The sequence below is a fragment of the Saccostrea cucullata genome, unplaced genomic scaffold (assembly GCF_032062105.1).
Source record: "Saccostrea cucullata isolate Sc308-1 unplaced genomic scaffold, CSIRO_AGI_Scuc_v1 ctg439, whole genome shotgun sequence".
NCBI classification, from domain to species: domain Eukaryota; kingdom Metazoa; phylum Mollusca; class Bivalvia; order Ostreida; family Ostreidae; genus Saccostrea; species Saccostrea cuccullata.
The window spans coordinates 39,245-65,000 of record NW_026928938.1 but is presented as its reverse complement, the minus strand read 5'-3'; the positions used below and the strand labels follow the sequence as shown (position 1 = coordinate 65,000).

The following is a 25,756-nucleotide window of genomic DNA, read 5'->3' as shown; positions in this document are numbered from 1 at the left end:
AAAATCGCAGAATTAATTTTGGTCTTAGGTGTAAGTTCTTTTGTAAAACGGGCCCCCTGATTTTAAAATTGTCAATTAGATGCATATTGATTTACTAAAATTATTTTTATAGATTTAACAATCGCAACATAGATATGTCATGTTATTACCTTATGAAGTTAAATGATTATTATTAATAATTCAGTTTAAAGATAATTATACAGGATCAAATGTGAGAGCAATTTCAGTTAATCCAGTCAATCTAACTCAAAAACACCCAAACTTCAAACAAATTGCAACAGAAATGATTCCAGTGGAATTTTGTTATTTATAATATGCCTTTTGATATATCAAAACTCTAGAAAAATATATTTGTCCAAACGTCATTTTTTTCGATTATCATAAAACCCATTATTTGTTAAAAAATGCCAATCAATCTCCATTTGAATAGACATTCTATTAATACATAAAAATAGTTTTGCCAGGAATATGATCTTGAAATGTTTTGACAGTCATGCAGAAATCCGTCTGCAAACTGAAACCGGTGATTATTTCATTAGTTGCTATGGACCCCTGTTCCCATGGCATCAGAAATAATAAAAAAAAAATCAAACCTTGCCAATTCCTTAGTACGGCTTTGTGCAGGGACAAAAATATATAGCTATAGTAGGAATGAATTAGTATTAATAGTATTAATTTGTTAGTGAGGACCTAAATTAATTTTTAAAAAGTTATAGGGGATAATGTAAGCGCAGAAATCCAATATTTTTTTTTTCAAAGGGGGGGGGGGGCATTAAATCTCACAGATGTTAAGTCTCAGAATTTTTTGACAAGCAAACATAAATAAACTAACAAGTAATAAGAATTCAAAATAAATAATAAATAAAAATAAATCTATTACAAAGGATATGTGATTTTATCGATATACCCCGCGCAGTACTAGTATATCACAATTTTTCCTTTCCTTTCCTTTTTTTTGGGGGGGGGGGGGGGTAATATGTATTGTGATTCGGAGGTCTTAAGACCGGTGTTTAGGTGCATATCACAAAGTCCAAAAATTATTTGCGATTTTATTCTTCTTGAAAAGAATTTAGAATGTTTAATGGTAACAATTTCCAAAACAGTTAATTTTCAAAAATTTATAATCAACATAAGTTTTTGGTTTTAGTCGTAAGTTCATTTGTAAAACAGGATCTAGAGGTTCGGGCAATAATTATAGGCAGACAAAAAAAAGGCTGGATTAATTTCTTTATTTAAAAAAAATATTTTTAAAAAACTGTCAATTAAAACAACAGTAATTTTAAGAGGTTGACCTAAAAACTAAAAAAAAAAAATTAAAAGGGGGTGTCAAAATTATATTGCAGACTTTTTTCATTGACGTTGTAAATTTCTAATACAAACACTGACATATTTATGCAGAAACAGTTTTCGCATTAACAATGCGACTTCACCTCCCGCCATTTTTTTTACCTGTTACTCCAGGTAAACTGAGGAGTATACTCGTGTAACACGGGTTGATCACCCGTGTCGAAGATAGGTTGTTTTATTTACAACTCTAGTGACTCGTGTAACCCGTGTCGCTTAATCGAATATACCCTATGATTCTCGTGAGAAGACACACAGCTGCCAGAGAAACTGGGAAGCAGGAAGGATATCTCTCTATCACAGATTATTTTATCATAAACAGCAAGTCAATTTATATAATAACATATATTTTTCCTTTATTTATTCACATGAACATGTATACATGAAATTTGTGGAAGGAATGAGTTCTTGAAAATGAAAGAAATGTTGTAGTCTTTATAAAAAAGTAACTGATTTTTTTTTATTGTACAAACATTTTCTTAAGAGTTAGTGGTCTTTTTAAGTTACAATAAGGAAAAGAATCAATAATTCATTTAGATTTTCAACATGCAATGATTAAATGTGTGGTACTGTATTTAATAGAGGTTCAAATATCTCTTCCCTCATCTGAAAAATCACACATCCACTGATATTTCTTTTTTGTTACGATTTTTTGGCTTTAAAAAATGATGTCTTTGCATTAATTTGGTTATTCTAGAGTTGTAAAGTGCATCCTGACAATCGTGTAGTTATGATAAACCAGCATGTTGATGATGCAATGTTTCCAATATATAAATATCTGTCCCACCTGTCTGTTTACACGGCTACGAAACTCCCTCCTTAACAAAAGAGCGCACCAAAGGAGATAATCTTGAAACTTGCATTTTTCAAGGTCAAGGTATTTCATGGCATGGCCTTAATCTAACATGTCCAATATCACTACTTTTAACTTTTTTTTCCAATAAAATTTCTAAAAATGGCACAAAGGGTTACATGGGTTATTGCTATAAAATTGGAAAATATACATTATCACTGGCAGATCCAGTAATTTTGTAAGGGTGGGGTGGGGGAGGGCAGTAGAAGGCAGGGAAGTCTGGTGGCTATACTGAAGCCCCCAGTGGGTCTCAGGAAAGGTCCTTTAGGGGGAGATATAAATAAATATAAATAATGGACATATAAATTTTACATACAAAAATATCAAACCGGGGGGTGTGGGGTGTGGGGGGGGGGCATACCTGGAGTGCTGGCCCTGCATGGTTCCGCCTTTGTTAATTGACTGAGTTTGAAGGGAACAAGCATAAGTAAGTAAGTAATATTGCCAAAAGCCCATAAGGCATAACTTGTTTTTAAAAACACTAACACGGTTAATATAAAATTATCCTAAAATCATAAAGAGGTATGGGAAAACTTCATTTATAATATCTTATTAATCACATTTCAAATGTCTATAGGTATGGCAGATAGAAATAAAAACATGATAATAAGTTTCCTTGTCTAATTTCTATCTATTAACATGATTTAGGTACAATAATTTTTAAAATAATTATTAGCTACATGGTGCAAATGCAACAAAAATTATATATTTTCTGATTCTAATTTATTTCTTATCATTTACAGGTGTGTGTGTTTATATCCTGTTTGTGCCAGGTAAATGAAAATAACAGGTGCTCAATGGTCATCAGGAAACACAACCAACGAGCGATAACTCGTACAGATAGCGTATGTAAACAAACATTAGTATCTGCCGTCATCTGGGGATATTACCATTTTTCTTCAATATATAACCAAATCAATTATTCATAGATCACAATTTAAGTTGGGGATAAGTATAAAGTAGTTTAATTGTCAACAGTTTGACGTGTGTGCAGTCGCCCGAGACGATGGGGGTAGCCTTACTTACTCTGTATTCTCGGTTAAAGCCGTTTCCTGCGGGATCCTCCTCTTCAATTAAATCGTCCACGTGAGTGATGAACTTTTCCAGGGCCTGACGAAGCTTTTTAGCAGGGTCATCCATCCTTTTTTCAGCTTGATTTCTTCTGTGCTATTATTGACTCGTTCATTACGGAAGTTTAATTTCGTGTATCACGTGACCCCGATCCCGACAGATATTCTATTTTCTTTTCAATTCCTGTTTCGAGCAACGTTCAAAAGCAAGATAAATATATACACACTGACATAGGCATAAATAGTAAAGGTTATTTTCTTCGTATTTAGTCCTTTATAAGATCGAAATAAACTTATTGTTTGTTTGGAATTGCCTCCCGCCTCATTAAAATGCCCCTCCTGAAAAAAATGGCCAAAAGTAAGAAGATTATCATTTAATCAGTTCTTGGCCTATATCACATGCACTGTCAGATATGTGCAGAATTTGGATTCTTTGTTGATGTTAGATACTTTTTTTTCAAAAATCAGAAAATGTTTGCTTTTTTACTTTTATTGAGATTTTTATTAAGCAAAATCTTCAATTTAAAATATCAATAATAATAATTTCCCCCTTTCCCTCCTGTATGGGATGCCATATATACGACAGCCATCTGCTTACTGCCAAACATATTTAAATAAATTTAATATATTTTATATTGATATTTATATGAATTTGAAAAAAAGGATATTTTTTTTCAAGAGGGTCACCTTGTTAAAAAAAAAAATCCAACCCAGAAATCTTGACAATAAAAAAACGTATGTACATACTCCTTTCCTAAACATGAAAAATTATTTCGACGGTTCGACCGGGGGGGGGGGGTGTTCTTATGCTTCATATCTATGACATTTTGCATACCAACTTAATTAACATGGACCCGCGTTTTGTTTTTTGTTTGTTTTTTTTTTTTTCGGGGGGGGGGGGCAAGGTTCCTTTTCAGTTGGTTTAGTTTATACATTAAATAACTTTTAGTTGGTTTAGCTTGTACATTGAATAACTTTACAAATACAAGTAAAATTGGGCTGAAAACATCACCAGATTTTTAAATACAAACGAAAATGGATTATTAAATGACCAATATGTATTATCTTATGTAATGTTCGATATACTGAGTATGCGATTGATAAAGTGATAAAGCACATTTTTTTTTATTTCAAATTGGTAATAAAATGACTATTTTCTGTTTTACGTCTTTAAACAAGCCCCCCCCCTTCCCCCGTGAGACAACAAAACCTTTGGAGAGAAAAAAGAAGAAAAAAAGGATTTGTTGCTTCGAAGAGAAAGATGTTTTGAAAAAAAATTACATTATCCATAAATTCTATAGTCAAAAATTTCCTCAAATTAAAAATGTATATCTCTTTATGTTATAAATTTTCACATGCATATAGACATTAAAATGTGTACAACCCTTTTTACGTAACTATAAACTAAACGAACTAAAACTGACCACGTTGCACGGACACACACACCCCCCTTTGAAAAACAGCGTTCCGTATTAAGTTGGTATGAAAAGTCATATATGAAGCATATAAGAAGCCCCTCCCCCGAATTAATTTTTCGCATTTAGGAAAGAAGTGAATGTGTTTTTCCCTTTTCAAGTTTCTGAGTTGGATTTTTCATTCAGGGGTTGAACTACCCCCCCCCCCTCTGAAAAATTCCTGGATCCACGCGCTTGGTTTTTTGACAATTCACATAATTACCAATATAAATATGAAAATTATTCAACTATGTGTGGCAGTTTGCAGTCAGCAGTTGGCAGTGGGCAGCCAGCAGTTGGCAGTGAGCAGTCAGCAGTTGGCTGTCGCATATGGAATTCCATACTCCTGTGTCTGAAATCCTTCAGGCGTTAATTCCAAACAAAAATTTTTTTAAGGATGGCCTAGTAAGTATTATTACTTCAAAAGAGTAATTGTTCAATGTTATATTATATTTTATTTATTATTTAGTTAAATTTCTTTCACAAATAAAACGTTCTTATTTTTCTTCAACACAGTTTCAAGCAAAGTTTGATGCATCCGCATATAATTCTACATGCAGATACTTGTAACAGACAGCGATATAAAGCTCAAAAGTCAAAATATTTAATGCAGATTGGGTTTATTTATAATGCAAACTATCTAATGAAGTAAATAATTATGTACTTGTAGGTACACTATTTCTTCTTTATCTGTCTCACAAGTCAATATTCTTTAGTGTCACATACAATGTAGCCACTTTTCCCCCTATTTTGTCGTTATAAAATACACATGAACATTTTCATTCAATATAACGAAAAAGTTTTAAAATACTATTTTCTTTTCTTATGTTTCAAGTATTCCATTGCCATCTCGTTAAAACAACAAACGGGAACAAAAAAATAATGAAGGCATTTTATTTTCTATCCGTTAGTCAAACAGTCCAAAGCCATCATCTCCTGATTCTGACGGACGTTTTCCCTTTTCTTCCAAAGAAGCAGCAACTGACAACCTGCCGAGATCTTTCAAGTATTTCTTGGTCTGCAAAATTAAGCACAAATTCTTAAAACCTACTGAGTATTTAAGATACAAAACTTCTAATCAAGTACACTAAACACCATCGCTTCTATACAGTTGTTGTGACAGTATAGGTCATATATGTAACCAACAATTTTTTTAATTCAAAATAAACGAAAAAAATATGTTCTTAACCTTCTCAGCCTCTGGAAAAGTGTAGTCAGTTTCAACAGCAATGGCCAGGAGCCTCTTGAAACCATTAACAACAGCGAGGGAAACAGAGGCAGCCGAGGGGTACCCGTCAACACGAGAGAGGCCGGTGATATCCCTTACCTTCTAAAATAGAGAGGGGTAAAACGACTGGTTTATATATAAGTATATGTATATAGCAAATAAAATTAGAAGTTTATAAAGATCATTCCAAATGCTGACTGCATGGCGAGCTCAGTTTTCTATAGGTCTGCAATGTGGGGAAAGTAAACTCTCTCTTGACTTGAAACTTGGTAATTACCCGGGTATGACAATGCAGATTAATATAATTGTTATCTTTGATTTAATCATTAATATTGTCCTCATGTACCATGTATTTTAAATGGTTTTGAGAGAATAAATGAACTTGAACTTGAATCATCTATGTGTGAAAAGTTTTAGTGAAACAAAATCAAAGCCAAAGGATAAAAGAAGTTACAAACTTACACAAGTTTTGGAAATCGTGGTGACATCTTTATTCAATCGATATCAAAAACTCAAGGGATTTTTTACTTGAAAAGACGTTCATAGTAATCTAACAGCCAAACTTTATGATAAACATGACTTTTTACTTTTCATTCGTCAACTTCCCTTACTTATGCAGCAATACCTCTTTGAACATCATCTGCAAACTGGGTTTCTATCTCTCAGTTGAATCGACACAAAAAAGCATGCTCTACCTATGTACAATTTCTGAAACGACGGACGTAAATTATTGACAAAAAAGTTGATGAGAGAAGAATATCAGCACTCTTATTTAAAGTCATCATTTCGTAACTTCTGTGATCGATACAATGACCTTGTCAGCAAATTCAATTCATCATTGAGTCAAATGGTGACTGACACTTTTCCGTTATTTCGCGATCATGACAAGGAGTACACGGCGGGTGTGACCGGTCTACATGGGATGCTTGTTCCTCCATGGCACCTGATCCCACCTTTGATGTTTTGAAGCTTTGCGTTTGTTCTGCTCCTATGTTATATTGTTTTATGGAAAATGAGCTTAAATACTGTTCGTTATATCCATATATTTCATACAAAGAAACATGTATTTGACTGTATGGAGTTTGTTGTCTTTGGAACTAATCGCAGAACATTCTTATACGCTATTGAAAGAGGGTGATGAAAATATTGTAGGATTTTGCCTAAGATGATGAATATATTATCCGTGTAGTATTTATATGCATGCCGTTTGTATTTATCTGTAACAGAAATACAACATGTACAAAGCGTGGACTGAATTTAAAACTTATGACAGAATCCAAGACCTAATTTTTAAAATGAAGAATGTTACTGAAGTTTAGAGCATCAATACCTCTGATATTACAGGAAGTGCGGTGCTGGACTTTACGGATATGCTAACATCCTCGAAATGGCCTGTAGTAAAGATCTGTTGAATGTCAGTGTGTGTTTCAGAATACGTCTCAGCAAAATCCCATGCACGCAACGATTCTAGTCTATCAAAGTGGGCCGAGACTTGAGCCACCATTTTGTGTTGTGTAATGAAGAGTTGCTTTTCTGAGCCATTCTCCAGAACAGAGGAAAGTAAGTTTTTTGCTTCTTTTACTGTAGTGATAAACCGCTCTAGCTCATCTGATAAAGTATCAATATTGTCAGTTTGTTGTGTATGAGCGACATCAAAACGTTTCAGCCACTGAGCATGCCCTTCGTCTATCAGTGCTTTTACTCTCCATACTTTCTCTTCCACATTTAGACATATTTCCTCCTTTTCTTTGTTCAGTCTTCCCTTTTGCGTCATATTTTCAACATGTATTGCAGCCAGATTATCTAGTAAACCTGTCAATGATTCCATGGTATTTCTTACTTTATTTTTATTAAGAAACAATGCAACATCTTCTATTGATTCTACACAAGAACAGCGCCTATGCTGTGTTGCAAAACATACGCTGCAACAGATTTTGTTATGGTCTAAGCAAATCACTTCCACAAGTTTTTCTTTATGAACACTACATTGTTCTTCGACATCAACAGGTTCGCTCCACTTAAGTTTACCAGGTAAGCAGTAGATTTTATGATTTCGGAGGAGAGGTACTTTTTGATGAATACGATTACAATCGTCACAGATAGGTTCAGCGCATGTTTTACACCAATGTTTTGCCAACACTGTAAGATTCTCTCGTCTACAGAAGAGACAGTATTTATTTGCTTCACTCTCTGAGTTTACTGACATTGTCAATATCCATTTATTAATTGGTAAATTTTTTACCCATTCTTCGCTAGAAATTCCTTTTCTCGGTTCCACGGTTAAAATTCGGCAAACGGGACACTCTATGAAATTCCGAGTATTTTGTCCCAAACGGGCCTCTATACTAGATATGTAAGTTTGAATGCAGGCCTCACAGAAAGTATGCAAACACGGTAAATACTTAGGAATCCTAAACTGCTCCAAGCAGATCGGACAACGGAATGATTCACCCTCAGTCTGCACACTCCCCGACTGTGCCATATTCTCATGATTAATTTACCGCCGATTTGATCATTATCCACTTTCTTTTTGTGTACAAATACCATCACCGGTACGGGTCACAATTACAAAGTTAACTATGTATGAAACATAGAGATAACGAAAGTATTCAAGATCAACAAGATGTGTTTGTGAAACACAATGCGCCCGGGGGCAACAAAAATTTAAAAAGCTATTTTAAGCATACTTGCATAGGTCACAGACAAGGTCACCAGGTCATTGACCTTGAAGTCATTGGAAAGAACTTGATTAGAGGAGTATGCACACCAAATATGAAGTCTCTCTCTTTTATGGTTCAAAAGTTATGGCGAAGGTTAAGTTTGCAGACAGAAAAGCTATTTTTAGCATATACGTCACAGTCAAGGTCACCAGGTCATTGACATTGGTGTCATTTGAAAGAACTTTATTATTTGTGTAGTATGCATACTAAATATTAAGTCTCTATCTTTTATGGTTCAAAAGTTATGGCGAAGGTTAAAGTTTGCAGACAGAAAAGCTATTTTTAGCATATAGGTCACATTCGAGGTCACAAGGTCATTAATATTAGTGTCAATTGAAAGCACCTCATTAGTGAAGTATGCATACCAAATATGAAGTTTCTACCTTTCATGGTTCAAAAGTTATGGCGAAGGTTAAAGTTTGGGGACAAACAAACAAACAAACAAACAGACAGACAGACAGACAGGGCAAAAACAATATACGCCTTGGATCTATCGATCCGGGCGCATAAAAATCTGCGCATAAAATAATACAAAACGGGAGCAGAGCAAACACGGACCCCCAAAACATCAGAGGTGGGATCAGGTGCCATGGAGGGGTGAACATCCCCTGCCGATCGGTCACATCCACTGTGTGCTACTTGTCATGATCGGGGAAATTCAGTGTATAAATAATTGACTAATAATTAGTATGATAAACGTCAGTCAGCATTTGACTCCATGATAAACTGTGTTTGCTTATAAATATATACGTTTTAAATGCAAAATTCCATTTCCACTTAAATTATTACGCCTCTCCAGTAGGAATTCCTTAAAAATATTCGGCCGCCCTCTCCAGCCTGAGTTGACATTTCAGAATTGGGTCGTCGATGCAAATCTTTTTTATTTTATTCAAGAACACCAGACCTGCAAATGTTATAGTTAAACAGAGATCTATATATGCGTAGAATAAAATAAATGTGAATGTGTCCCGGAGGTAGTAAAAAAAAAAAGTCCTTCGGGAGATAGAAAATAACCCTCTTTTTTTTCTAAAGATGGCCTAATGTATATGGTCATAACTTAAGGGACTCTGACCCTCAGCTAGGAAGGACAACTCTTTAATTTATAATTTAATTCAAAAAATCTTTAAATGAAGCTTGACAATTTTAAAAAATTTTTTCATGCAAAAATTTTCATTATATGCCTCTCAATGTGCTTCAAGGTTCTTTGCAAAGCTCCATAAATCACATCTAATTTTTTATCATGTTACTAATCATTGGTCTCTAAAAATGCTTTTGCGGGATAAAAATTAATTAGACCTCTCTCAGAAGTTCAAAGAACCTTGAAGCACATTGAGAGGCATATAATGAAAATTGTTGCATGAAAAGATTTAATTTCCAAGCTTCATTTATAGACTTTTTGAATTAAATTATAAATTAAAGAGTTGCCCTTCCTGGCTGAGGGTCGGAGTCCCTTAATGAATTGTCCACGAATATAATCCCAAATTCCGCTTCTATTTTTTATTATTTCATGGACTTTTGATCTTGAATACTGTTCGTTACCTGAGTATGTTTCAATGTACACTATATATTTAATATATAACAGCGGATGTGACCGGTCGGCAGCGTATGTTCCATGGCACATGATTCCTCCTTTGATATGTTAAATACCCATACACAGGGTAAGGGAACACAAAATGCATTTTCAACTAATCAGTAATATTCAGCAATAATCAGTAGTGCCCCTACCATACATGAACCCCGGACCCTTAGGCCTTGATATTTGATTAATACCAAGGAGCAGATTTCAAACCATTCATTCTTTTTCAGTATATAAGTACAACCCCCCCCCCCTCTATGGTACCCCTGACCCTGGGGCCTTGAAATTCACTATTGTGGAAGATATGGGCGCTTGTCCATCATAACTCTATTGGTAGTTCATCTGCTAAATACCCTGGAGCAGAGAAGAAAATTTTCAAAGATTTAATGTATTTTCACTATATAATCAATAGAGCCCCGCCCTAACACCAGAACCCCTGACCCTGGGGCTATAAAATTCGCAATTATGGAAGAGGCACTCTTGCTCATCATAACTATTAACTTAGTTTATTTATTTCCTAGGAGCGGAGGAGAAGATTTTCAAAGAATTCAGGTATTTTCACTACTAGTATATAATCTATAGAGCCCCGCCCTAACACCAGAACCCCTGTCCCTGGGGCCATAAAATTCATAATTTTGGTAGAGGCACTCTTGCTCATCATAATTATGCGCTTAGTTTATTTAAAACCCAGGAGCAGAAAAGATGATTTTCAAAGAATTCATGTATTTTCACTATATAACTAATAAAGCCCCGCCCTAACAGTAGAACCCCTGACCCTGGGGCTATAAAGTTCACAATTTTGGTAGAGGCACTCTTGCTCATCATAACTATGCACTTAGTAAGTTTATTTAATACCTAGGAGCAGAGAAGAAGATTTTCAGTGAATTCATGTATTTTCACTATATAATCAATAGAGCCCCGTCCTAACACCAGAACCCCTGACCCTGGGGCCATAAAATTCACAATTTAGGTAGAGGCACTCTTGCTCATCATAACTTTTTACTTAGTTAGTTTATTTATTTCCTAGGAGCGGAGGAGAAGATTTTCAAAGAATTCAGGTATTTTCACTATATAATCTATAGAGCCCCGCCCTAACACCAGAACCCCTGTCCCTGGGGCCATAAAATTCATAATTTTGGTAGAGGCACTCTTGCTCATCATAATTATGCACTTAGTTTATTTAAAACCCAGGAGCAGAAAAGATGATTTTCAAAGAATTCATGTATTTTCACTATACTAGTAACTAATAGAGCCCCGCCCTAACAGTAGAACCCCTGACCCTGGGGCTATAAAGTTCACAATTTTGGTAGAGGCACTCTTGCTCATCATAACTATGCACTTAGTAAGTTTATTTTATACCTAGGAGCAGAGAAGAAGATTTTCAGTGAATTCATGTATTTTCACTATATAATCAATAGAGCCCCGTCCTAACACCAGAACCCCTGACCCTGGGGCCATAAAATTCACAATTTAGGTAGAGGCACTCTTGCTCATCATAACTATCTACTTAGCTAGTTTAATACCCAGGAGCAGAGAAGAAGATTTTCAAAGAATTCATGTATTTTCACTATATAATCAATAGAGTCCCACCCTAACACCAGAACCCCTGACCCTGGGGCCACAAAATTCACAATTTAGGTAGAGGCACTCTTGCTCATCATAACTATGTACTTAGTTAGTTTATTTGATACCCAGGAGCAGAGAAGAAGATTTTCAAAGAAATAATGCATTTTCACTACCTACTTATTTAGCCCCGCCCTAGCACTAGAACCCCTGACCCCAGGGCCATGAATTTCACAATTTTGGTAGAGGACTCATTGTTGATTACAATCATGCAAACAGTTTGACTGCTTAAAGTCCAGGAGTAAAGAAGAAGATTTTTAAAGATTGCACTAATTTTAGTAGTTTTGGCCCCACCCTACAGGCCCCAGGGGGGCAGGGATCATGAAATTCACAATTTTTGTTTCCCTTTATCCATAGATGCTTTATGCCAAATTTGGTTGAAATTGGTTCGGTGGTTGCATAGAAGAAGCTGAAAATGTTCAAATGTTAACGCACAACGCACGACGACGGACGAAAATAGATAGCAATAGGTCACCTGAGTTTACTCAGGTGACCTAAAGATTGTTTATTTTCACTTAAATTGTCCTAATTAAATATAAAAAGAAATATCAAAGATTTCTTTTATATGTGGAATAATTCATTCATTTGAATTCCAAACGTGTAAAATCACCATCCATAAAAGAAAACCATTCACCCGAAAAGAGGTCAGCTTTATATAGATTACACAGAATTGCAGGTAGGAATCTTGGGTACGTTTCTATACTTTTTATGCAGATAACGATCCATATAATAGAGAAAATATTCAAGGAGGACTAATCCATATATTTAACGCCAGGTGTAATTTTTATTACAAAAACTTTAAACTTCATCATCGCTTTTATCATGAAAGTAAAGGTAAGGTTATTTTTATTTCGGAAAAGGAAAGGTCTTCAATTTCTAGGTATTGTTGGGCCTCATCTGAGAATATACGCAATATTATCTTTCATCCATAAACTCAAGAAATATATGTACAGCATACATGTATAAACAGACACTGTACACAGCTGAGTTATTGCAATGTACATGATGACCCTTAGAGTCAATAGAGTCTTACTTATTAATTATTGGATGAGATGATAAGAAAACAGCTATACCTCTGTTAGCATGGTTAAGGACAGATGATACAAACTTTAAGAAAATGAAAATTACAGCTCGGGTCATGCTCAATTGAGTATAAAATGAATAACTTTCACCGCGTAGTTTTCATTTTTTTATTCAAATTTTCACAAAAATGAAATTTGAAGTGAAAAAGTCTAAAGATTTTTAAGGATGGTTTCAGAAGGGCAGACTTTTGGACATCAGAGAAGGTTAACAATTTCTTTATATTCTAGAAATTTATTATTTACATCATTTGCAATGAAATTAGGCCAAAACATATATACCATTCCTGCATCCATTTTTTGTTTGTGTCATCTGTCCTTACGTGGTTCTTTAATTTCTCTACAGGAATATTCGTCCTTTCTGGGTCACTTGTCTTCAGAGACCACTTTAGCAGGAACTACGATAGCAGTGTTGACAATTCTAGTCTGCATTCTGTTAAAATGTTATGTAACAAAGAAAACCCGAGGTTAGTATTCTCATGTTCTCAATATATAATGCTAGTAATTCAGGTAATAATAATACAGGTAATCGAGTTATAGAAAAGCCAGGTTGTATAGTGAAAATCTTATTTCATCAGATGATGTGTACGACCTTCCGGCAAATATTTTTTCTCTTGATTTTGCAGAAGATCCTGGTGGTAAAGCAAAACAAGGCAGGCCATCCAAATATTTCCTAACAGTATTCAGTCTATACCCAGCTCCTTGGAATTTACCCATCACCTTAAAATCCATTTGTAAATATATAGGAATCTTTCCTCTCAAAGCATTCAGCGTCTTTTAAATCATTATATATAAATATATAAGAAAATCTGTCCAATATATAAGCTCTCCATACATGATTCAGTTTCTTTCATGTCTTAGAGATCTATCCATCTCCTATAAGAGGAATTTTTCAAATAATTCTTGTCCTTATAGATTGAAATATATTTAACGGTATCTGGAAGCATTGAATAGATATATTTTTGAGAAGATATATATTTGAGATCGATCACTGTTTATGTTAACCAAAGTACCAAAAAAATTTGGGCTGGGAAATTAATAATGAAAATATATGTACTTGTTCTTATGTGAAAAAGTCATAAATGTAATTATATTCATTCACAATTTTATTGTAGTCACTCCTCAGACCCACAGATCAGTATTGGAATTAGATATTACTGAAGAAACAGACTCCAAGACGGGAAAACCTGTCTGCAGATTTTGTATTAAAAAATAAAAGGTCTTCGTCAAGGAGACGTTTCCTTTCTTTCTTTTTTTTTTTCTACTGAAGATGTCCTGCATTACAGAAGAGATAAAATCTAAGTTATAGACGAAATACGAGTATAGAAAAAATTTTAGAGCAATAACTGTTAGAGTTATCTTCACTTTTTTTCATTTGGAATCAATACAAACAATAAGCAAATACATTTTTTATAAAGAGCAATTCTTTGTATGTGGTTTTTGAAATTTTATTATTTTTTTTTTCATTTTGTCTTATTATCGTTTTTAAAATTTATGATTTGAATGATTTAAAGGGGAGGAAGATTTTCCTCTTTTTTCTTTTGTTTTTTATTTATTTTTTTTTTTTATTTTGTTTGTTTGGGTTTTTTTTGTTTTTGTTTTGTTTTTTGTTTGTTTTGTTTTTTGTTTTTTTTTGTTGTTTTTGTTTTAAAGGAAAGGACAATGTATGGAAACGGCCGAATCTGGGCCCTTGTAAAATTATGGACTTATTTCTTCTTGAAATATGTCTTTTTTTAATTTTGAAAAATGAACCATTCAAGTCTTGTTCTGACATTGAAATCCACCTTCGTACGTGTCTATAAAACAGGAATTAGATGCTGTAAATTTCACACATTTCAGTGAATATTTCTTTGGGAAATATAACAAATTTTACAGCAGCTTTGAATAATGAAGCGTTTCATTTCACTCTATTTTATTGATTCTTTACCATTCATTTTTAATACAGTGTCTCGAATAGCCCTTATTTTGCAGCCTCTCACAATGAAAATGAGATGAAAAGTGGTCACATAAATTGATATCAATTTGTTTAAGTTTCAATTTTGAGAAAAAGTCAAGCTTAATGTCTGTGTTGTATGTTATAGAGTTTTTATTTTTATTGCATTCGCTGTGTTTTTCTACTAAGCATTGTGAAAGTGATTTGAAAACCATATTCGTATATATATTCACGCGTAGAAATATACACAGAGAAACGTGCACTAACGTGACGTGACAATGAGGTTACAGCGACGTTAGTAAAAATGCAACGATATAGGGCATCGAGAAATTCAAACATTGAGTACATTTTTTATGCTTTCAAACATGTAAAATATAAATATAAGGAATTGTTACGGGATTCTTTTGATTTCTTACTTCTTTAATTGAAAAGATGTTGTAGTTTCATAGAATTTATTGGAAGTCTATCAGTCATCAATTGCAAACATATATGCATAGCAAGGCACAGCATAAATTAATAGGTATCCTTATTCAGGATCAAAACTATTATTCAGGAATGGTTGCCTTATTCAGGACTTTTACTTGGCATCTATTTCCTTATCCAGGAACTATGGTTCTTATTCAGAACACTCGAGCCAACAGACTCACAAATTAACAAAAATCATGGTTTATATACAGGTATAATGATCACGTGATTAAATCAAAGCGACATCTATACATAACAACAAAGAACTATAATCAAGACATGAAATAAACATTGAAAGTTATTAAACATATTTTCTATAAAATCACAAAAGTATTATTGATTAAAGTCTCTATATAAAAAGTCCATAACAGAATGTTTTAAGTGTTGTGCGATTCATTGGTGTATATATCACATAGACTTGCAAGTTGTGTTTCATGAAAAATATGCCTTAGTGCAATTCTGTGTGATTTACACACCAATGAATCACACAAAACTTAAAAAAAAATTCCTTAATTGAACAGCCCTCGTATACTACTAAATCTGACTACTTAATGTTCCATTTACCTGACAAATGCACAGGACTTACGGCAGGTGTGACCGGTGTCGCATAATATTTGGTCCGCCTCGTTTAAAGGTCCGGCCGGACCTAATACGATAACATATTTGGTCCGCCTGGCTCTATAAGAAAAGGTCCGCCCTCGGCCTTTTAAACAAATGTATGTAGTTCATTCGATATTAATTAAAAACTATTCTTTTAAAATTAATTAAGGATATATAGTCGTATTAATAGCTTGTGTTTTCTCCAAGAAAATGTAGGAAACAATAAGTAAGAAAAGAAATTAATACATGTACATAAATAAAGGAATGTATAGATTTATTGATCGGGTTTCCTGTCGGGATGATGGGACATGCTTCTTTTGTCGTTTAAATTAATAAACTAATGTCAACATTATCATAAAAAATATTAAGAATACAGTTGAACATACATTTACCTTCACCGCCTTAAATCCAACACGAATCATAAAGTTACAGTCTCTTTCATATAAACATGATAAACATTTGCCTAATCCACTCACAAAAACTAAAGTTCACATCTTTCTAAATATATTTCTTTATAGTATTAAGAAAAGAAATCTGTCATTCTTTACGTTTAATATTGTTGTAAATAACTGGAGGGTCACTAGCTGTGACAGGGGCTTATGTCACGGTGTACTACCCTACACCCCTAATTGTAATCAAAGTACTCAGAAGTACTGAAAGCCGGGCTCATTTACAGGGTAATGAACAAAGACCGCAGTGACAGTTTAAAAACAAGCTGATTCAGACATTGAAAAGATGATTATATATATCTATATATGTCATATATAGCATTAAAAAGCTTTAAAATTAATATAAATGTAGCTATAATTTAACAGCGTAAAATATTTGTCACATGTATCATTTCGGGGTTTTACATACCAACAAAAGTAAATGAACACTGATGCAGCAAGATTATTTAAGGTCAAACAATTATGCACAGATGGGTCCTCAGCGGGGAGTTTTGTATCAAAGCGTACATCAAGTCATTAATGGTGTTCCCCGCATTTGTATTAGCCTGATAGTACACCCTTTATTTATAGAATATGACGCAGACAGGGATACCTGATGAAAACCTTTCGCATATTTTAACCAAATGATTAATCATTGAAAACGATATAAAGTATTTTATTATAATTATTTTTTGACAATTTCAGATAACTATGAAAGTTTAATTCAGTGTTTGTATTGCCTCAAAGGTGATTGCACAGACGTACTATATTCTAACTCGTAAATTTAATTTGGCGGTGAAGAAGCAGCATTTTCTGTTGCTCACCGTCGCAATAGCCGGGCATTTCTCTACGAGAAATGAGCCCGGCTAAAAACAACATGCCTACAGACTGGGCAGTTGGGGGTTAGCCTATAATTGTTTCGTTTGAGAAAACCTAAAGTAGTACCATGTTTCTTACCAAATCAAAGGCTAATTTTTTATATATACTAGATCTCTGCATTTCATTTTCTGAATTTAACATTGCATTTTCCGACAATTTTTGTTATTTTTTCGGAATCCGACAGTTTTATTTTCATTTCCGACATTATCTACTAGTATTTCTTTTTCTTTTTTTTCACATTTTCGGATTTTTTTAGGATACCTTTACGGCAATTTAAGTTTAACATATATATATAACAAGGATGGAAATATAGAATTTTAACAGGGTATTGTATATATGCATTGTATAATATTATTTATTTCAAATCACGTTTTTTCTAATCATTACATACATTCTGTAATCAATATTAAGACTGGTTAATAAGTAAAGGAAACAGTTATTAATAAGTGAAACTTCACATTCACAATACATGTACCAACATGTACATCTGTTCAAGGGTAAAATTAATTAAGTTTCTTTGACAGCTAAGAGCAAAGTCTTTTATTTGAATAAATTATCTAAAATATTTTATCTTAATTAAGGATTTTCATAACGAATGTATGACTTCTTTTTTCATTGACGAAAAAAGTACTGAAATGAATTTGACAAATGTGAAAACTTTTAAAATGTAAAAACATAAAAATGTCGGAAATGAAAAGGCCAGAAAATTCCGGAAATGAAATTCGACCTACTAAATATTACTCCGGGACAAGGTAAATGTGCATGAATTGGCGAAATCAAACCAAATTAAGTCGATTAATTGCTGGATTTATAAATGCCTTTATTTTTTCATAATTAATATACATATCGCTCATATAAAATCTCTGGGCACTACATTTATGATATATTATTTATACTTATGTCTCTCAGTTTCAATAAAAATCCGAACATTTTATACCCCCTCCTTTTTTTATTATTACATGTTTATTTTTTTCACCTGTCAAAAAAGTTTTAAGTTTTAAAGTATACCGATATTGTACATATAAAGAGCTTGAGTTTAAAGAAACAATTTCAGAAAAGAACGAATGCACTTATGGGCCCTGGTAAAATGTGAAAAAAATAAGCAAAGTTAGTAAATTTTTCATCTCCAATCATTAATTGATCAATCATTAATTGATATCCAAACCATACGATTCAACAAATTTTTTACGATGAAATTCACAAAATATAAAGAACAAAACCATACAATGTGGTAGGGTCAGCCGACTTTTGTGATTTTCTATTAAATTAGTAAAGCCAGATGCAGTACAGAGCGCGGACCTTTTCTGATAACTGCGTTTTAAGGTCCGCCCTGTCCCTTTCTAAAGTTTTCGAGCTACGAAAATAAGCCATGTCCAAAATTTCCCTTTATAACATAAAAATATCTGAAATACTGGGGGCGGACCTTTTCTGATAACTGCGTTTTAAGGTCCGCCCTGTCTATTTTTCTAGTTTTCAAGCTCCGAAAATAAACCCTGTCCAAAACTTCTCTTTATGACATGAATATATCTGAAATACAGAGGGCGGACCTTTTCTGATAACTGCGTTTTAAGGTCCGCCCTGTCTCTTTCTCTAGTTTCTAAGCTATACGAGAATAAACCCTGTCCAGAAATTACCCTATAAAAAATGAAGATATCTGAAATGCAAAGGGCGGACCTTTTCTGATAACTGCGTTTAAAGGTCCGCCCTCTCCCTTTCTCTAGTTTTTAAGCTACGAAAATAAACCCTGTCCAGAAATTTCCCTATAAAACATGAAGATATCTGAAATACAGAGGGCGGACCTTTTCTGATAACTGCGTTTTAAGGTCCGCCCTCTCCCTTTCTCTAGTTTTTAAGCTACGAAAATAGACCCTGTCCAGAAATTTCCCTATAAAACATGAAGGTATCTGAAATACAGAGGGCGGACCTTTTCTGATAACTGCGTTTTAAGGTCCGCCCTGTCTCTTTCTCTAGTTTTTAAGCTATACGAAAATAAACCCTGTCCAGAAATTACCCTATAAAAAATGAAGGTATCTGAAATACTGATCACGGACCTTTTCTGATAACTGCGTTTTAAGGTCCGCCCTGTTCCTTTCTCTGGTTTTTAAGCTACGAAAATAAACCCTGTCCAGAAATTTCCCAATAAAACATGAAGATATCTGAAATACAGAGGGCGGACCTTTTCTGATAATTGCGTTTTAAGGTCCGCCCTCCCTTTCTCTAGTTTTTAAGCTCCGAAAATAAACCCTGTCCAGAAATTTCCCTATAAAACATGAAGATATCTGAAATACAGAGGGCGGACCTTTTCTGATAATTGCGTTTTAAGGTCCGCCCTCCCTTTCTCTAGTTTTTAAGCTCCGAAAATAAACCCTGTCCAGAAATTTCCCTATAAAACATGAAGGTATCTGAAATACAGAGGGCGGACCTTTTCTGATAACTGCGTTTTAAGGTCCGCCCTCTCCCTTTCTCTAGTTTTTAAGCTACGAAAATAAACCCTGTCCAGAAATTACCCTATAAAACATGAAGATATCTGAAATACAGAGGGCGGACCTTTTCTGATAACTGCGTTTTAAGGTCCGCCCTCTCCCTTTCTCTAGTTTTTAAGCTACGAAAATAAACCCTGTCCAGAAATTACCCTATAAAACATGAAGGTATCTGAAATACAGAGGGCGGACCTTTTCTGATAACTGCGTTTTAAGGTCTGCCCTGTCTCTTTAGTTTTTTAAGCTACGATAATAAACCCTGTCCAAAAAAGTCCCTTTATGACATAAAGATATATGCAATACAGAGGGCGGACCTTTTCTGATAACAAGTCTAGTTAACAGACTACAAATAATGAGCATGCAATTTTTTCATCACATTTAATGTTCGCTAAATTCAATGCCAAATACTGCCCCGAACTTATGTCTAAGACATTTGATTTACTAAACAGTCTATAATTTATTCTTTAAAATTCTCTATCACCGAAATTTAAACAATTGCGTTATATATATATATATATATATATATATATATATATATATATATATATATATATATATATATATATATATATATATATATATATATATATATATATAGATATCAGAGATTTAAAACAATGACCGATTCTTATCGACTCGGAATTTAAATATCAGACACAGTTTTAATCCAATTAGTTTGAATTTAACTAATAGAAACGTGGGGATATTTTAAGTTCAATATCGGTGAAAATTTTAATTTAAATATGAATATCAACTCTCATGTAAATATACGCTTAATATAGTATTTTTAATTTTTAACTCAGATACGCCATATTTATCTTTAAATTTTCAAATAAAGACTATATGATTATAATTAATATAAATGTCGCAGTTTTGAAGTGTACGCATGGATATTTTATTCCTTAGCATGATTTATTAATTAAAGACATTTAAATCTATTGATATGTAAAGCTAACACGTGACCATAATGTTCACCAACTATTCAGTGACAGCGCCATCTGCCGCGGGCTCTACCTGTGGGTACCTGTCAGGTAAACAAATACGTCACACCCCCATTGTTTTATTAGCTATACACACCGACAAATTTCACACCTTTAATCGTATACTAATTCACACAAAGCAAATTCTAAGGAAAAACAAACACTTGCATAATAATTGTGGCAATTTTTTTTAAGAAATCATGGTCCTAAACGGCACTGCTTAAAGCACACTTAACGAGTAGATTCTTGTCTAGAGATACATGTATGGTGTACAAAAAATAAAACACAACAGGGTTAATCCTTCTTATCATAAAGTATAAACTAACTTTCCTTAATTTCATATGGTTAAGTCAAGATTGAAACATTTTGCACCAACCGGACCTTAAAACGTAGGGGGACCTTTTCTTATACGGGCCGGACCTTTTCTTATAAAAGGCGGACCAAATATGTTATCGTATTAGGTCCGGCCGGACCTTTAAACGAGGCGGACCAAATATAATGCGACACCGGTCGACGGTGTATGCTTTTTCATCTTTAACATCTGATCCCCTTTCTTGAATTTCCAAGGGTTTGTACGTATTATTGATCTCTTTGCTGATTAGTATTGTTTAAAGATATGGAGATCAATCACCTTTTGTTGTGTTCATCCTTCTTATAGCAATTTTTAGATGGTATCATTGTTGTAAATTGATAATACATGTACATTGATTGCATGTTCACGCAAAGGAAAATTCTACCATTAAGTTATGTAACAATAAAAGAGATGGAGTTTAAAAATGGACTTCCCAAATTTCAGAGTGTATTATTTTATTTATATATATATATATATATCCATATTATTAAAAAATCATCCATGGGTAACTAGAAAAAAATATTTATATTCACCATGTTCACGGCAACATATTTAGTATCACACAAAGCTCAGAGAATCCATACACATTGTGCAAAATTAAACAAATAAATAAGCGAAGTTTATAATCTGTTGTTTTCCAATGTAAAATACAATGTATTATCTTTCTTTATATGCTATGTAGTATCGTCCTGCATACAGTATATTACAGCTGATGTTTGCTTAGACATTTATCTCAGTTTCCTATTCTTAATCGGAAATGAAAACGGATATGGTTTCAAATTAATTCATATATCCTAGAAACTTATTTTAAATTTATTTAAAATCGTAGTTTATGGAGTTCGAGGTAAGACGCATATATCTGTAATATTTTATAATTTTATTTAATCAACTTTACACACAGGGTCTTGTCACGAAATATTTATCTTCTTTTAATAAAGTTACCCCTACTATAAAAATACTATTGTCACGAAATATTTATCTTCTTTTAATAAAGTTACCCCTACTATAAAAATACACATAGTATTTTTATAGTAGGGGTAACTTTATTAAAAGAAGATAAATGTTTCGTGACAAGACCCTGTGCTTTACATTCGGTTAGTTGTCATATTGTCTTAATTAGAAGTCAGCTCAACATATGCACTGATGAGGGTACAAGCTTATTGTTGGTCATTGTACGTGTGGCGGTCAGGCAGGTTATGTATCGTCAATTCCTAGATATATCCGTTGGTTGAGCACCCTCCTAGTTAGTGATTCAGAAGGCCTGGGTTCGAATCCTGTAGTGGTCCTCTCCCTGTCGGTTACAACTAAAAGACGCTAAACATGATACCCAAATACACTTTCAAAAAACATTGTGTCAATTATAAAAAATCTTCGAATATTTTATGGATAATTGCAATAGGATTTAGGATAGACAGAATTTACTACAAGATGATTGCAAATGTTTCATGGTATTCGTATCTGTCCTCATTTCAATCAAATATCTACATTAAACTTAAGTTCGCCTATCTATAAAAGATAAGTACGCGTATAATTTAGTCAAATCTTTCAATTTATTTGGAGATACTACACTGTAAAAAAAAATGCATCTTAGATTAATGCGTAAAAAGAAGAAAATACTTGCTTTGACCTTTAATTCGACATTTCGATATACAGTGTATATCGATGAAGTAATGTCAGTTAACAATGGTAATTCCATTCTTATATGTCAATAGGATATATGCAGATGAGTTTGAGATAAAATATACCACATCTTTTACATATTTGGATATTTTACCTGATATAGACGCTAATGATAATCTAACAACCAAGCTCTATGATAAACGTGATGGTCTTAAATTTTCTATCGTCAACTTCCCTTAATTATGCAGCAATTTACATGTATACACCATCACATGTCTACGGAGTTTATATTTCTCAGTTGAATAGATACACAAGAGCATGCTCTACGTATGAGCAATTTCTACAACCAGGTAAATTATTGACAAACAAGTTGATGAAACAAGAATATCTGCAGTCCTCTTTAAAGTTATCATTTCGTAAGTTTAATGGTCGATACAATGAACTTGTCAGCGAGTACAATTTATATCATTGAGTCAGATAATGACTTAAGTTTTTCATACAAATTGTTAGTCCCTTATTTACTATAGTAGTATATATTGAATGAACCACCAATCATGACAAGGAGCATATGGCGGGTGAGACCGGTCGGCAGGGGATGCTCTTTTCTCCATGGGACCTGATTCGACCTGTGATGTTTTGCATGCAGGTCCACATTTGCTTTGCTCCAATTTTGTTTTGTTTTTATGAACTTTTATCTTGAATACCGTTCGTTATCTCCATGCGTTTCATCCACAAATTTTAGGCTAAAATTGTATTAAATAATTTATATAACTAATTAATATTTTGGAATTTTGACAATTATGTGTATTAAGTTAATGGTCTTTGCGCCTAAATATACAATTGTTTTTAGTTCTTCTGCAATCAGGTACAAATGTCACTTCTGATGTGTTTCGCTTATAACACTAATGTTTTAAGTGTAAGAATTTTGATCCTTAAGCTTGCTTGTTTTAATGTGTTAATTTATGCGTATAAATTAACGCATTAAAACAAGCAAGCTTAAGGATCTAAATTCTTACACTTAAAAACATTAGTGTTTATAAGCGAAACACATCAGAAATATATGTTTAATTCTTATAAATATATATGTTTAATTCTTATATATATGTTTAATTCTTAAACACATAGTAAATGTGTTCGGCATGTATAGAATCCACACATTTATTTTTCTATACCGTGACTTCTTTGTCACCTCTTTTTTTATGAAACATGTATAAAAAGGAGAAGGCGACGAAGTGTATGTAAAAGTCTTTGGATTCTAAACATGCTAAACATACATTTTGTACAGTGTAGGTACATGCAATGAATTTGACAATAGCTCGATAAAAAAGGACGATATAGGGTAAGACCAGCATTTGGTCCCCGATTTTGTTTTTTTTTTCGAAATGATCCAACAGTTTATCCATAAAAACCTGTTGTCATCCCTACCACAAAATGAGTATTGGTTCTAAGATTTAGAATAAAAAGAGGTCACAGTGATGTCAGGAAATAAGTCATTTTTTTATTTTTCTCATTTTTTTGCAAATTTTCGTTGAATTTACAGCACATTTGGTTTTGGAAAACATTAGAGAGCAAGCATGCTTATCTACCAAATTTATATATTTTATCCAATGATATCAGATGCAATTTATTATATGTAAAAATCTCAGATAGACAAGCTTGTGCTCTATGTTTTCCGAAGATTTATAGATTGATTGTATATGAACTGTTTAACGTCCCTCTCCAGAATATTCCCTCTCTAGAGAGGTCACCATTGCCGGCCAGTGAAAGGCTGCAAATTTAGGCCTATGCTCGGCACTTACATCCTTTGAGCAGGGAGGTATCTTTATCGTGCCACACCTGCTGTGACACGGGGCCTCGGTTTATACGGTCTCATCCGAAGGACCGCCCCATTTAGTCGCCTTTAACGACAAGCAAGGGGGTACTGAGGACCTATTCTAACCCGGATCCTCACGAGACTATCTCAAATATGACGAAATTTCACCAGAATTGAGGAAATTCTGGAAAATGTCCTACTTCTGCGCCCTGAAGTGGCTAGCATGTAAGCTTTGAATCTAAATTAGTGCTTCTTTTACAGTAAACATTCAAATTTCATAATATTGCAACAATAACGTAAAACTGTAGTGTACATGTATATGCGAAAGAAAGAATGAAAAAAATAACAAGACGTGATTGATTTCATTAAAACATTTGCTGTTTTCATTAAGCAAATTACAAATCAAAGAATATGGCATAAACATATGAAATGAGATAAAAATATCCAACAAAATTAAAAGATGCATTATGTTCAATGAAATGACGCATCGCCTATGAAAACCTAGTTAGCAACTGTTAATTAGCATTGATGGTAGTAAGTTGCAAACTAAAATACATTTATTCTCTAATCTACTTTTAAAGATGGTAGTATAAAAATGTATCAGCGAATATGAAGCAAAAGACACATCATGCATGTATTCGGATTCAAATACATTTTTAACAACACACTTTAAAACATGTTTAAAAAATACATGCATAAGTGTTAGATATTTTACAGGAGGTCCTGCCCTTCCTCTTTGGTGTGTTATTCTCCACCATCGCAGGACGGACCATAGGATCAGTGGTGGCGGCAGTGGTAGTCTGCTATCTCTTCTTACTTTATCTCCGAAAACAGAAACAAGGTAACTGTCTTAACAGTGTCAATACTGTTAGCAAGGTTTATACAGTTTGCTTTTGTCCATCATTGGAACCCTGGAATTTTGGCAATGCCTGCACAAGAACTTGTTTCGGAAATAATTTTTTAACCTATCATGTTATTATTATAGTTAGGGTTGAACATTTATTTCCGAAACAATTAAAGTGCCTTCCAATACCAGGGGTTCTGTAGGACAGGAATGTGTTGACTCAGGACTCTTGGCATTGCGAGGATGGAACCCACGGCGTTTCTAAGAAGTGGCGAAAATGTAGTGTAACGGAGAAAAATGTCTTTTATCATATTTTGTGTCTCTATATAGATGATGTCTTTTCTTATATCCACAGTCTCGTTTAAAGTCGTCATTTCGTAAGTTCTATGGTCGCGAATACAATGACTTTGTCAGC

General features: G+C 33.6%; 3 protein-coding genes across 14 annotated transcripts in view; 1 reads left to right on the top strand and 2 right to left on the bottom strand.

Moving 5' to 3' along the window:
* The window catches only part of LOC134279319 (tyrosine-protein phosphatase non-receptor type 12-like), a 36,757-nt gene extending 33,337 nt beyond the window's left edge, over positions 1-3,420 (bottom strand). For 11 of the 12 annotated variants that reach the window (XM_062761677.1, XM_062761680.1, XM_062761678.1 and 8 more), the window contains exon 1: positions 3,224-3,420. In XM_062761677.1, coding sequence (XP_062617661.1) covers positions 3,224-3,337 — 114 coding nt within the window. In that variant the 5' untranslated portion in view covers positions 3,338-3,420. The remainder of the gene's footprint in view (positions 1-3,223) is intronic. The other variant, XM_062761689.1, reaches the window with a different exon arrangement.
* A 1,817-nt stretch (positions 3,421-5,237) lies between these two features.
* Positions 5,238-8,496, bottom strand: LOC134279307 (E3 ubiquitin-protein ligase TRIM45-like). Its single transcript, XM_062761669.1, has 3 exons — positions 7,280-8,496; positions 5,911-6,051; positions 5,238-5,739 (listed from the first exon to the last, which is right to left on the bottom strand). Exons 1-3 carry the CDS (start codon positions 8,429-8,431, stop codon positions 5,629-5,631), a joined length of 1,404 nt encoding a protein of 467 aa, XP_062617653.1. The 5' UTR covers positions 8,432-8,496; the 3' UTR covers positions 5,238-5,628.
* Positions 8,497-12,547: 4,051 nt separating this feature from the next.
* LOC134279305 (uncharacterized) lies at positions 12,548-14,193 on the top strand. Its single transcript, XM_062761668.1, has 4 exons — positions 12,548-12,702; positions 13,294-13,414; positions 13,574-13,681; positions 14,063-14,193. The coding sequence occupies exons 1-4, from the start codon at positions 12,691-12,693 to the stop codon at positions 14,161-14,163; spliced, it is 342 nt and encodes a 113-aa protein (XP_062617652.1). The 5' UTR covers positions 12,548-12,690; the 3' UTR covers positions 14,164-14,193.
* Positions 14,194-25,756: the final 11,563 nt, after the last annotated feature.

Excerpts from the sequence above, each read along its gene's own strand:
- LOC134279307 (XM_062761669.1), bottom strand. The coding sequence starts at position 8,431 with ATGGCACAGTCGGGGAGTGTGCAGACTGAGGGTGAATCATTCCGTTGT. Across the intron at positions 6,052-7,279 it reads CACTTCCTGTAATATCAGAG|AAGGTAAGGGATATCACCGG; the intron begins GTATTGATGCTC and ends TCTCTATTTTAG. Across the intron at positions 5,740-5,910 it reads CTTTTCCAGAGGCTGAGAAG|ACCAAGAAATACTTGAAAGA; the intron begins GTTAAGAACATA and ends TTAATTTTGCAG.
- LOC134279305 (XM_062761668.1), top strand. Across the intron at positions 13,415-13,573 it reads TGTAACAAAGAAAACCCGAG|AAGATCCTGGTGGTAAAGCA; the intron begins GTTAGTATTCTC and ends TTGATTTTGCAG. Across the intron at positions 13,682-14,062 it reads CATCACCTTAAAATCCATTT|TCACTCCTCAGACCCACAGA; the intron begins GTAAATATATAG and ends ATTTTATTGTAG.